Genomic DNA, 14642 nt, shown 5'->3' on the forward strand with positions numbered 1-14642 from the left:
CTAAATTTCAGAGGATTCTGTAGGCAGTGTGAATAAAGATGTTTTCTTAGTTTCTTGACTCTTGGCGAAGCAAGAGATTGCTGCTGTTATTTGTGCCATCCATGTTTTCTGTTGAAAAAATAAAAATAAAAACACACCTCAATTAGAATGCTTAAGCTGATAAATTTCTCACATATTTGGATTAATATTTCCCATTATATTTCCTGGCTTGCTCTAAAACTAAAGACTAAGGAAACATTTGCATATATTTCCCATTTTCTTTCTTAGATCTAATATAAATATATCTCATTACATAGGGAAATGCAAATAGATTAAATGAGTATGGTATACAACAAGTTGGATAAACAGTCATGGGTAATCAAGGAACCATAACAGTTAGTGATGAGTAATTAGAAAAGTAAATATTGAGAATAAAAATAGTTGGAAGTTGCATTTCTTGACTTCCTGTTAAGAAACACAAGTTCTTAACCAGTGGTATAATTTGAAAAACAGAGAGGTGACCTAGAAAATTGAGTTCTTAATAGCACAACATTTATTGTCTGGCCATATTGTTGCTATGGCCAAAGGGGACCAGGAGAGAAAGACAAAAATAGGAATTTCCAAAATAGAGAAACCAGAGTTGGGCAGTTGCTCTTTCAACTTCATAACTATAAAAACAATCACATACTTTCAAAGATCGAAAGGCTGACTTGGCGTGGCTCATGATTCAATCAGGCTCTCACTCAATGATACCACATCATTTGTACTTTTGAAATTGATTGGAGCATCTTAAGAATTATGAGTGCAATCCAAGCAACAATTCCCCTATTTCCTACTGAAACTCCAGAACTAGGAGGCAGCAGATCGTACCTAGAGGTCTCATCCCTCCTCCCAACCTCTTTCCTTCCCAAAGCTCATTACTTGATAGGCTTGGAGGTTTTCCCTTATGTAAACTCTGAAGAATCAAAGGCCCACAATACTGACATACGTACTTTGATGTTTTCCGTTTGAGCTTGTAATAAGAATGCTGCTATACACTGTCGATATCTATTTTCGTGTTGTATAAGAAAAGCATTTCTCAGCCCAAAGACTAGAAAAAAATATTACAAAGACAAAAGGCCATATGATTTAATATGAAACCAGTTTATTACTACAAAAAAATTGAGGTTTATTTATTTATTGCTGGTCTAGGGATGGAATTCAGGGGCATTTGACTTCCAAGCTACACCCCCTGCTCTATTTTTTATTCTTTATTTTGAAACAGGGTCTCACTAAATTGCAGAGGGCCTCACTATGTAGCTGAGGCTGTGCCACTAACCACAATCCTCAGGTCTCAGCCTCCCAAATGCTGGGATTCAAAGCATGTGCCACCAGGCCCAGCGGTTGGTTTTTGTTTTGATGAAGGTGGGAATTTTATGTTGATTAACAAGAAGAAAATTCTTATTCCAAGGCCAAGGCTCCAATACTATTTCCAAACAGAGTCTAAGTTATGGAAACCCTGTCTGCTGCTGCTAATGACTTTTGGGACCTGCTGAAATGAACTGTGACTTCAGTGAGGGACAGGGGGCTCCTCACAGAAGAAGACAAAAACACCTAGGCTGATTTTGTATTTGTGTATGAAAATATTAATAGGAAAAAAACATAGAAGACAACTTAACTATTTTCCTCTCTATCCCCCACCTCTTCTTTTAAATGTTGGTTTTATATTTAAAAGCAAGTCAGAGCCAGGTGTGGTAGCACACGCTTGTAATCCCATTTCTTGGGAGGCTGAGACAGGAGGATTGCAGGTTCACAGCCAGCCTTAGCTACTTAGTGAGGCCCTCTGCAAATTAGTGAAACCCTGTTTCAAAATAAAGAATAAAAGATAGGGCTGGGAGTGTAGCTCAGAGGTACAATGCCCCTGGGTTCCATTTCCAGTACCGCAAAAAAAAAAAAAAAAAAAAAATCAAGTCAGATCAACCAAAGCTTATGATCAAATTAAGATGTGGCAGAAATTCAAAGCCACCTGCATGATTCACAATGACCAAGAAAAGACAGATACAATGCAATATCCAACAAATCATATGACATGTGACACAAAACAAAAATATATATTTTCCATGTTTACAAAAGAAAATAGTTCTGTCATTTCTATGGTCTCAAAGAAATGACGGTACTTGGGAGAGTAAGTTCTTTTTAAAAAAAAAATCACAGAAGCTCTGAAAATGGAAGTCTTCCTATAGTTGTTAATGTTCAAAAATAAAAAACGTAAGCCAGGCTGTCTTCTGGTCCTATCTAGTACTATAGAGAGGAGAAAGAGTGCCAGTGACTTGTTCCTGATACTTCCTCACTGTCACTGTGACTTGTTGAGGTTTGTTGATTTAACCCAGACTTATCTGAGGTTGGTTAGGCTTCATTTCAGAATCAAAGGGAATGCCAGGCTTCTGTGTTGTTTTTAACTGCAAGAATTATTCCGGTATCACAGGTTATAATAGCCTAAATCTCATAATTCCTCAATTCTACTACTACAAATAAAGTCGTTTAACCTCAGGTCATAAAATGCAGTCCAGTTTCTCTAGGACGAAAAGACTTAAACCTATTAAGATGACTTTCTGGAAAAAAAGAACTGACTGTGTTTGTTTTACTCCCTGGTTTTTCTCCTATAAATTTTTGGTAGCAAGTGACCCTATAAAGATCGTATTGTACTTGGCTGGTATTTGAAACCCATTTTTCTCAAAAATAATAACTAGGTCTACTTGGAACTCATATATTTGGATTATAATATAGTATAAGGGACTTCATCAACAGAAGGACCTGCAATGGCCAGGCCTATAAAGTACAGTAAGATAACTCATGAGCAGGAGGAGCTGTTTTTCACGAATGTTCAAACTTACTTAGACTCCACTCTGTTTTGTTTCTTTTAAACCACATAGCAGCTGTACAAGAGAGGCCCATTAAGGCCACTGACAAATGAGGAACAAGGAACCAGATGCAGATTGATTTTTTTTCCAGTGTCACACAGCTTGCATGTGATATGGCTGTGTTTAGGGGTTAGGTCTCTAGCATTCCAATGTCCAATCTCTTTTGTGCCCACTTACTTTTTCCAACTCTATAGCTATTTTGCCTCATGTACTGTATCTGAACAGTCAAAATAATATAACAGAAACAAAACAAAAAGGATAAAAATATACTAGTCAGAAAATTTTAAAGGTGGAATTATAGCTTTTTAAAAAAAAGTATTATTTTCACTTATTTTTAGAAAAGGAACAGAGAAGCCAGGCATGGTGGCACACGCTTGTAATCCCAGTGCTTGGGAGGCTGAGACAGGAGGATCACACAGGTTCAAAGCCAGCCTCAGCTACTTAGTGAGACTCTCAGAAACTTGGTGAAACTCTGTTTCCAAATAAATTATAAAATAGGTCTGGGGGTATAGCCCAGAGGTAGAAAAGCCCCTGGGTTCTACCCCCAGTATAAGAAAGATAGAAAGAAAGAAAGACAAAAGAAAGAAAGAAAGAAAGAAAGAAAGAAAGAAAGAAAGAAAGAAAGAAAGAAACAGAACACACACACACCTCCCAAAGTAATCCAGTGATGTCAAAATTTCCATCAAGTCCAGTTCTTGAATCTGGCATGGGAGCTGGGCGTGGTGGCGCACGCTTGTAATCCCAGCATTCGGGAGGCTGAGACTGGAAGATCACGGTTCGTGGACAGCCTCAGCTACTTAGTGAGGCCCTCTGCAACTCAGTGAGGCCCAGTTTCAAAATAAAGAATAAAAAATAGGGCAGGGGGTGTAGCCCAGAGGTCGAATGCCCCTGGGTTCCATCCCCAAACCCCCCCCCCCCAAAAAAAAAAAACCCTGGCATTGGGCCAGGTATGGTGGTGCGCGCGCGTGCGTGCACACACACACACCCCTATAATCTCAGTACTTGGGAGGCTGAGACAGTAAAAACCACAGGTTTGAGACCAGTGTCAAATATGTAGGGAGACTCTTAGCAACCTAGCAAGACCCCATTTCAAAACAAAAAAATAAAAGGGGTTAGGGTTATAGCTTGAAGGTAGAACACCTCTGGTTTCAATCCCCAGTACTACAGGAAGGAAGGAAGGAAGGAAGGAAGGAAGGAAGGAAGGAAGGAAGGAAGGAAGGAAGGAAGGAGAGAAAGGGAGGGAGGGAGGGAGAAAGGGAGGGAGGGAGGAAAGAAGGAAGGAAAAATCTGGCAGTGCTTTGACTAAACCACTAAGACAACTTCTAATGGGAGTTGTGGCATCTCTCTCTTCTCTAGAGCCACTGTAGGGAGAGAATCAATTCCTAGCACAAAATGCTCTCTGTGATAATTTTTCCTTGTGAAAAACTAAACAAACATATCACAAAATGGAAGTGTTTTGCCCCTACAAATGGAACAAATCCCTAGCTTATCTAGACTACTTTGCAATCCCTTGAACAAGGAGGAAACTCATATTGGAGGTGGATGTACTTGCCATGCCAGGAAGCCTCTTGAGCCTTGCTCTTAAGATGCTCTGGCTCATGCAGACATTGGCCCATGCAGAGTTGGGCTGTTGAGCATCATCTAAAGGCCTGTGTGTTGAAGACTTGCTCCCCAGCCCAGCATGATGCTACTGGGAGGAGGTGGAGCTTGGTGGGAGCTTAGGTGTGATCTCCAAGGAGACTATTGGACCCTGATACTTATCTTTTCTCCCTCTTCCCTGCCAAGAGACGAGCACTTTTGCTCTACCACGTGCTCCAACCATTATGTGCTGCCTTGCCACCAGCCCCAAAGAAACATGGCCTGGAACCTCCAAGACTATGGGAAAAAAATTGACCTTTCTCTTTATAAGGCAAGTGTTTCAGGAATTTTGTTATAGTGTTGAAAAGCTGACTAATACATGGACCATGGTCAGTCCCAGCTAGAGCAAACATAAAAGGCCTGCCTATGTCCTTTTCCAGCAAATCTTTTTGAAAGCAGAAAGGACAGAGGCAGGAGGCAGAAGCTATATTTCTGGGTAAAAGCCCCTCTGCTTCCAGGGAGGGAGGCTTCCTCCATTCATGAGTTGATATTTGAAAAGCATTTAGCTTAGCAGTATCACTTGGTTATGTGACATAATCATAGTCGTGTTTGCTCTTCTTTTTTATGTTCATTCCTGCATTTAGGTAAGGCTTCTTTGCTACTCTGTCTGGTCAGTACTGTGTTAGTCGGCCCAGGCTTGGCAGCTGGGCTGGGAATTGTGGGGAATGCTGCTCTCGGCTCCTCCTATGGGGCAGAAAGGCAGTCCTCACCTGCCAGGCCATGGCCAGTCCATGAGTCTACCTGAGACAGAGCTGCCCTCTACTCCTTCTTGAACACTGCCATCACCCATCCAGCTCCAGTGGACAAATGTCCTTTGGGTCCCTTAGGGTCCCACAATTTTCTTTCTCTCTCTCTTTACACTCTCTCTCTCTCTCTCTCTCTCTCTCTCTCTCTCTCTCTCTCTCCTCTCTCTCTTTTTTTTTTTTTTTTGCAGTACTGGAGATGGAACCCAGGAGCATTCTACCTCCAAGCTACACCTCCAGCCCTTTTTTAAAATTCTTTATTTTGAAACCAGGTCTCACTGAGTGACAAAGAGCCTTACTAAGTAGTTGAGGCTGTCCTTGAACCATGATCCTCTGGTCTCAGCCTCCCAAATGCTGGGATTCCAAGTGTGTGCCACCATGCTTGGCAAGGGTCCCACAATTTTCTGACAGATTTATCAATCTTTCATTATTCTAAGAGACCCCCAAAGGAAGGGTGTTTCTTATTTTCTTATTCATTTTTGTTATCTCCAGGGCCTTTCTCTCTGCCTAGTTCTCAGGTGACATTCAGGAAATGCTTGGAAATGATATATCTGTTTCTGGGGTGTGTGTGTGTGTGTGTGTGTGTGTGTGTGTGTGCGCGTGAGAGAGAGAGAGAGAGAGAGAGAGAGAGAGAGAGAGAGAGAGAGAGAGAGAGAGAATATTTGTTATATTTGTTCCTGGCATCCTTCCTTCCTTCCTTCCTTTCATTTTTTTTTTTGGGGGGGGGTCTTGGGATGGAACCCAGAGGCATTCGACCTCTGAGCTACATCCCCAGCTCTATTTTTTATTCTTTATTTTGAAACAGGGTCTTACTGAGTTGCAAAGGGCCTCACTAAATAGCTGAGGCTGTCCGCGAACTATGATCCTCCTGTCTCGGCCTCCCAAATGCTGGGATTACAAGCATGTGCCACCATGCCCAGCTGCATATTTATTTCTAATAAAGTGATGGTAGTAAAGTGCCTTTCACTTTCATAACACATTGTGGTTTAGCAGTGTTTCAGCAAAAGCATAGCACTAATGATGATCACAGAATTGCAATACTGGTGGTAGCTTTCATTTATTAAATGTATGGCATGTATCATTTATTCTCATGCAAACCACTGAAGTAGACACTGTTATTTCTGTTTTGTCAAATGAATATATAGGTGCTGCCAAAAATAATAAAGGCAAATACCTGTGAGCTCATAGAAAAAGAAAGAAAATAGTGATGAGCCAGATGTGATGGCATATACCTATGCTCCCTGTACTTGAGAGGCTGAAACAGAAGTCTAACAGGTTCAAGACCAGCCTCAGTAACTTAGTGAGATCTGTTTTGAAGAAAGTAGGAATAAAATAAAATAGGGATGGGGTTGTAGCTCAAAGGTAGAATGCCCCTGGGCTCAATATCCAGAACCATACAGAGAGAGAGAGAGAGAGAGAGAGAGAGAGAGAGAGAGAGAGAGAAGAGAGGGAGGAAGAGGAGAAGAAGAAGAAGAAGAAGAAGAAGAAGAAGAAGAAGAAGAGGAGGAGGAGGAGGAGGAGGAGGAGGAGGAGGAGGAGGAGAAGAAGGGAGGGAGGGAGGGAGGGAGGGAGGAAGAAAAAAGGAAGGAAGAAAGGGATGGAAGAAAGAAGGGAGGAAAGGACAGAGCTGGCCATCCCTGCATTGGACACAAATTAAGTCATAGAGTGAAGAATATATATCACACAGGAACAAAGTCTTTTACAAAGTCTTAAATTTGATTCATATCATGCTACCAAAAAATTCCAGTACAAAATCATGATGGCAAACAGAGGAGCTGAGTGATGGGAACAGACATACCTGACAGGTGCAGCGGATCAATACTTTTGACTACCAGCCTGTCTAGTGGGATGGGCTGATCGAGTACTGTACATGAACCCCCCTCTCTTATTACAGTTTGTAGCTCAGGAGTAAGTGAAGGACACATCAAACTAGGTTCTGAGCCTCCAAGTTTCTGAAATTAAAGAGAAAAACCATGCAATAAGTAGAGGAAAATATTGGCGCGCTTACCTAAAGTGCAGCCTCAGCAAATAGATTCTTAGAAACAAGTCTCTTGACATGTAGCTTATGATTCTTTCTGGCTCTTGAGAATCGTTTTCTCAAGTGTAATAATGTAAAACAAAGTGCTTCTGGTCTCCAAGTTCAATTACCTGAATAAGTAATGATTAGCATCCATAATGGAAAAACATTTTAAAATCTGTTACATTACTGGGAAGATCTTTATCCTCAGTATTTTAATCTCTCTCTCTAGTACTGAATTAGTTGACTGAGAGAAGATACCCTCATTTTGGCCAATTCTATGTGGAATCTAACACAAAACTGTAAATAAATTTCATACTCTAGAATTTGTAAATGCCTAAAATAGTTTTGAATATTTAAGATGCTTATTTTTTGAAAAGGTATAAAGGATCAGAATTTACATGATATGTATTGTACCCAAAATAGCAAAGAGGGTCTATAAATCAATATTATTCCTTATTTTGAAATCAAGTTGTGAAGCATGAAACCAGACTACTGCCTTATTATACAGTCCGTATGGGCCACCACGAACTGATGTGCCCTGACTTGTGCCACTGTCAGAAGGAAGGGAGGCTGTGCTGGTGTCAAGGTGTTTGAAGGGGGTAGAGACTTTTCAGAACCTGGTTTGTTCCGGCATGCTAGTCCCCATAGCTTCAAACAGGAGGCTGAAACAGTGAGTCTCCATCTTCTCCAGCACTCACTCCCTCCCCAACCATCCATCAGCTATTCATAGATTGATTAATGGGTATCTCTTTCATTGCTTAAAGATCTTTGAATTATTTAGTGGAACCAACCAACCTATCATCTGGAAGCTTAGCTCATTAAAAGATATGAGATACTTAGTCTTATGTTATGATCTGTGTATGGCTTTGATTTTAAAAAGTGGAATAAAATAACATGAGATCTCTCTGATGGCTTAAGACATATTTCAGTTTCTCTTCCCACCTCTAAGGGCAGGTGTCTGAGAAGCTTAGAGGAAATGCTCTTCTTGATAGCATAGGCTGTGGAGGGAGTAGACTACGAAGTAGATGAAACACTTTGGATCAATAGACCAATAGCTTAATGATAGTAAAAACAACAACGGCAATAATAATGGTAAAAATAATACTTAAGATGCATGAAAAATTTCTATGCTCTGTAGAGATTTTGCCCCTTTAGGTAATAGTTGATTCATTTTCTCTGTGATACCAACTATACACTTGTTTGACTTCTGTAGTTCCTAGGTAGACACTGAACGATCAGGGCTCCCTCTGGCCTCCATTTCCTAAGACATTATTTCTCAAAAATGATGTGAGCTTTCAAATCCGAACAGGTGGTGGATACCAACCTGCCACATGGCTGCACACGGTTTAGAGGGCACCACCCTGGCAGCTTTCTTTGTAAGGGATCAGTGTGGACAAAGATAGCTTGAGTCCCTTTGCTTAGGCAAGTCAGACATAAAGTCCCCTGGTTTCTGGGGTTTACCTTGAGGCTGGCTATACAAACTAATTTGTTTTAAAATTATATCCCGCATTTGACAACCTTGAAAGATGTAATTTGTTCTTTCTTTTATTTTTTTAGAGGATAAGGTCTCATTTGATGTATAAGAATAGTGTATAGTTTGAACAGAGCTTGTTTAGCAATACATTGAACTGATTTAGAAACTTGTTCAGGAATAATCTTTTACCTTTTTGTTGCGCTTAGTTTTCGTAATTAAGAGGAAATCATCAAAGAGAAACAGATAAACATCTAGGAATCTTGTGCTTTCTGAGGAAAGAAAGAGAAGGTAATATAGAGACTTGAAGTAGTGATAGTGAACAGAACAATTTTTAAGCCAAAGAATTCCTTATAATACAAAATGGGGTGCTTGGTGAGTCAGAAGTCGGGCCTGCGTTGATGTTGAATTGATTTCTTTCTAAGACTTGCTTAGAGCTCTAGTCTCCAACTTTAAAGATATCATACATGCAATGAACTACAAGCAGATCTCAGATAACTAGTATGGTGTTTGTAAGGGTTTCAACTAAGCCCAGCACAAATCCATCAGCTAATTGAACTTGCAGCATCTGGGCCTCTTGGCTCAGCTACCTGGGTGGCCACTGGCAGAGGCACACATTTACCAGAGAAAAGGCATTTTATTATTGTTACGGACAAAATTTCATCCCCTGCAGATTCACATACCGAACTCCTAAGCCTCCGTGTGGCTGTCTGTTGCAGTAAGAAAATAATTACGGTAAAATAGGTCATAAGGATCATAAGAGCCCTGATCCAATAGGATTAATGTCCTAGAAGAGGAGACACCAGAGCTCGCACACTCTCTTTCTTCCTCCTGTCCCTGAAGGAAGCTATCTGCAAGCCAGGAAGAATCCCCTGGCCAAGGACCTCCCTCTACCAGTTCTCCAAGCACTTCGATCCAAGACTTCCTGCCTCCAACCTATGAAAAACAACTCCTGTTCTTTGAACCACTCTGTTAGTGATATTTTTTGGAAGACCTAAAAAACAGTCATTAAACTACATAGTTCTCATGTTTTACAATGTGTCTATGAATTTTTAAATATTCTCCATGTAGTTTTTTGTTTACAAACTTTTCTGCTATCACCTTCGGTAGTTACTTAAGACAAATAGGCTTTACCCTAAGAAGAAATAGTAATAGAAGAGAAATCAAATATTATACTCATGTCTCCCATTCCTCATTTTACCCTACGTCTTAGATATTAGAAAGTAGTTAAGTTTAAATTATTTCAGAGGGAAAAGATCTCCATCTGTTTAGATGGAGATGGGGCAGGTACTTAAAGAAAATATAGGAAAACCCAGTAAATATTTTAGTTTGTTTCATTTATTTTTATTACTTATATTATTCTGCCTTTACCCCTAGAAGCTAGGCATCAAATTTTAATTTTGTATGTGGGGAGTACTAGAGATTGAACCTAGGGGTATTCTACTTCTGAGCAACACTTTCAGCCTTTTTTATTTTTCACTTTGAAACAGAGTCTCTTGCTAATTAATGAGCTTCTGACTAAATCACTGAGGCTGACCTCCAATTTACCATTCTCAGCCTCCCAAGTGCTGGGATTACAGGCATGCACAACCATGCCTAGCTGCAAGGTTAAAGTAATAGATAAGCACCAATAAAAGCATAAAAATAAAAGTTACATTAAATTTAAAAATTAATAGATAAAACAGTTCAGATTCACTCCTATCTCCTCTCCTTCATTAGGATTAAAGATTTGTTTTGAAGCAGGGTCTTGCTAGGTTGTTGAGAATCTTGCTACATTACTGACACTGTGTGATCCTCTTGTCTCAGCCTCCCAAGCACTGGGATTACAGGCGTGTACCGCCATGCCCAGCTTGGACTATTCAAAAAAAATTTTACTATATCACAATTAGTGATTTCCTTTTCATATACCAGGCTACCACAAATACTGCTGTTTATCCCTGAAAAACCTTCTTTTCTTGTTTTACTAATCAACTTCCTGGACTTTCTTGGGTACACATCCATGGAGAATAAACACTACATTTCCTGGTAACCTCATCCCTGAATACGACACAGGGGCCAAATTCTGACCGGATTCTGAATGTGAATAAAAGATTACAACTTCTGACTCATAGCCTAGAAGGGTAAGGGCCAGGCTCTCTCATTCCTTCTCTCCTTCTCATGGGGTAAAACGCATGCACTGCATCTATATCCTGATTAACACATAGGGGTAGGAATTAGGATGGAACATTTGGTTTAGGTTTTATTTGAGGGAAGGACAACTAGAAATTAAACCCAGGGGCATTCTACCTCCAAGCTATATCCCAGCCTATTTATTTATTTATTTATTTATTTATTTATTTATTTATTTATTTATTTAAAACAAGGTCTTGGCCAGGCATGGTGGCACATGCTTATAACCCCAGCATTTGGGAGGCTGAGACAGGCAGATCACAGTTCGAGGACAACCTCGGCTACTTGGTGAGGCCCTTTGCAACTCAGTGTTTCAAAATAACTAATAAAAAATAGGGCTGAGGCTGTAGCTCAGAGGTAGAATGCCCCTGGGTTCCATCCCAAGTACCACAATAAAAATAAAAAATAAATAAATAAATAAATAAATGAAGCAGAGTCTTGCTAGATTGCTGAGAGTCTCACTAAGTTGCTGAGGCTGGTCTTTAGCCTGTGATCCTCCTGTCTCAGCCTCCCAGGTACTGAGATTAAAGGCTTGCACCCCATGCCCAGCAGGAATGGGTTATTTCGACAATACTAGGTCTTTGTATTAGGTCAGGCTGCTGTAACAAAATGTCACAAACCAGGTGGCTTAAACATTAGAAATTGATCTCTCATGCTTCTGGAAGCTGGAATTCCAGAATTAAAGTGGTGGCCAATTTGATTCCTAGTGAGGGTTCTCCTCCCAGTCGAAGATGGCTTTCTTCCTGGTGTGTCTTCACATGGCAGAGAGATACAGTGCAAGCTCTCTGAGATCTGCTTAGGTGAGCACATATCTAATTAGACCAAAGCTCCACTTTTACACTTTTAGGCCTTATTTTACCTTATTCACTTCCCTAACAGCCAGACTGGGGATTAGGAAACCAACATATAAAGTGTGTGTGTGTGTGTGTGTGTGTGTGTATGTGTGTGTGTGTGTTAGGAAGAGGACACAATTCAGAGACCTGTTAAGTTCCTTTACCCCACCCTCTGTCACTCGTATATGAATTAGCCTGGTGATGATTGTCAAAATGAAATAGTTTTGTGTTCTCTTCTTAACTTTAGGTTTTTTATTTTAATAAACAGGCTGCCAGAGCATCCATGTTCTAGACTTTATTCTAGGAAACAGTGATCATTTCAGCTACAAGTTATGGAGGCCCCAGTGCTTCTTCATGCAGGCGACAGTTTTGTGTCCACTGGGGTGTACAATGATTATTAACACAGTCCTCCTGCCTTCGGGGAACTTTCCTTCTAGCTAGGGAAAGCAGACCCATAATAAATGTGTAAGTAAGATTTAAAATGCAATCTATATAGAAATTAATAGAGCTAAAGAGAAAATGTGATAATGTCAAAGAGAATGACTGAGGAGGGAAATTGAAAGCCTAAAAGCACAAAATTACCCCATTAGTTTGAGGCTACTACAGCCCAATGAAAATTAACTTTCTTTTTTTCTTTAAAGATTTTAAAAAATTGGTGCATTGTAGTTGTACATCTTAATGGAGTACAAAGATGGTAGAGGCATACATATTTTCCTTCCTCCCTCCTTCCCTCCCTCCCTCCCTCTCTCCCTTCCTTCCTGCCGTTTTTCCTTTCCCTCTCTTTCTCCCTTTCTTTCCCCCTTTTCTTTCCTCCTTCCTTCCTTCCTTCCTTCCTTCCTTCCCCTCTCTCTTTCTTTCCCCTTTCTCTCTCCTTCCTTCCCCTCTCTTTCTCTCTTTCTTTCCCCTTTCTCCTTCCTTCCTTCCTTCCTTCCTTCCTTCCTTCCTTCCCCTCTCTTTCTTTCCCCTTTCTCTCTCCTTCCTTCCCCTCTCTTTCTCTCTTTTTTCCCCTTTCTCCTTCCTTCCTTCCTTCCTTCCTTCCTTCCTTCCTTCCTTCCTTCCTTCCTTCCTTCCCTCCTCTTTTGCGGTACTAGAAATCAAACCCAGGAGCATTCTACCTCTGAGCTATAACCCCATCCCTCTTTTTATTCTTTATTCTTTATTTTGAAACAGGATCTAAGTGGCAGAAGAGCTCACTAAGTAGCTGAGGCTGGCCACGAACCTGTGATTCTCCTGTCTCAGCTTCCCAAGTACTGGTATTACAAGCTTGTGCCACCACAACCAGTGAAAAATTTATTTAAATGATTGCATTCTGCATAGCTCATGAACACTGTGAGCCAGGAATTCTAATTGGCAAGCACAACTCACATTGACCTGAGACTGACATGTTATTTCTGTGTTATCTCAGCTTGGTCTTTGTTAATAGATTCTGAACTGTGGTAGAGGGTGAAACAGCACTACTGCCTCATTTCAGGTCTACAGTGGTTTGAAAAGCTTGTGTCCCACAGGTGTTACTGCTGCTGGACCATCATGTGTGTTAGTCAGTAGGGAGCAATACCTTTGTGGAAGGTATGTAGATGGAATCCCAAAGGTAATTATGGTTAGTCTCCAAAAGTTATAACAACCTGTACCGTCTGGGAATGAGAAAATATACCTATTTGTTTGCAATAGTAGCCCTTAAGACTAGAAAAAATTGGAAAGTACATATTAGATTTCATCATCACCATAGTCATCACTATCAGCATTTAGAGAAGAGATTAAAGAAATTGAAACAAATTTCCCAGAGCCGCAATTGGTGCTAGATCACCTGATTTTGTTCAAATTGGTGCTAGGGACTGAACGCAGGGCATTGTGTGTGATAAGCATGAGCTCAACCACTGACGTGCATCCCTGGTACCCATCCCCAAGTCTTGGTTTAGAGCTTTTTCCATGCAACATTACATCTGATTTTTTCCAATGCAACCATCCTTACTCCATAAAATCCCTGCTCAACTCTAAGAGTCCCACTGGCTTTAAATTTGATTTCAGACTATACTACATGAAAACTCTTCTCTGCTGGAATTTGACTCACACAAATCTTACCATGAACAAGGGCCTGGTATTTATTTGATTGCAATAGTAGTCTTTAAGACTAGAAAAAATATTTGGAAACATAATATATGTGTTACTAATGCCATGTAGTTTGTCCCCATTCTACCACATAGGATCCTACAAGAAGCGTTTCCTGGAACAGGTGGGTCTGTTTGTGAAGACTCTTCTAGGTCAGTCTGCCTGTCCTCTCATGGCGACCCCCTGGAGCCCACATGGCATGTGTATGCACATCTGGCAGGGGTGTCCACCCTCCATGAGATGGCCATCCATCTTCACACGACCCTGGTACTGGCTGCCTGGCCCCTCCCTCCGGTACGCACAGCATTCCCAATGACGTTTTCAGGTGCAGATTGGAACACTTGAAGATGTCTATGACCTATTTCCTCTGCCTCCACTTTATTCATCAAGAGGTCCTCTACCTTTGCCTTTGAAATGGCTTTCACATTTAGCCTTTTCAACCAATGTTTGTTTCTAACATAGGCTGCTGATCTTACAGGGTTGTGAGGTTGTCAGATCAAGAAAACAGAGGAACAAAATCTCTGATAACTTGGGCAGAGGTTGATTTTGGAGGTGGAGGCATATGTTTTGGGCTGAGAAAAACAAAGTTTTTTTAAATTTCACTATTTTGGTGTTGTATATAATTATTTTGGAAATTTAGAGAGTGTGTGTGTGTGTGTGTGTGTGTGTGTGTGTGTGTAACTGAGGATTGAACCCAGGGGCATTCTACTTCTGAGGTACCCCTCACCTAACCTTTTTGTTTTTATTGTGAAACAGGGTCTCACTGAGTTGCTGGGGCTCTTA

General features: G+C 40.7%; 1 protein-coding gene across 1 annotated transcript in view; it reads right to left on the bottom strand.

The window, feature by feature from the left end:
* PLEKHG7 (pleckstrin homology and RhoGEF domain containing G7) overlaps nucleotides 1–14642 on the bottom strand; it is a gene marked incomplete at both ends in the record, with an annotated part of 72431 nt that continues 57789 nt past the window's right edge. Inside the window, 4 exons of the mRNA XM_080705628.1 lie at nucleotides 1–108; nucleotides 972–1069; nucleotides 7059–7212; nucleotides 8944–9023. Coding sequence (XP_080561754.1) covers nucleotides 1–108; nucleotides 972–1069; nucleotides 7059–7212; nucleotides 8944–9023 — 440 coding nt within the window. The remainder of the gene's footprint in view (nucleotides 109–971; nucleotides 1070–7058; nucleotides 7213–8943; nucleotides 9024–14642) is intronic.

This window comes from Muscardinus avellanarius (genome assembly GCF_963383645.1).
Source record: "Muscardinus avellanarius genome assembly, chromosome: 11".
NCBI classification, from domain to species: domain Eukaryota; kingdom Metazoa; phylum Chordata; class Mammalia; order Rodentia; family Gliridae; genus Muscardinus; species Muscardinus avellanarius.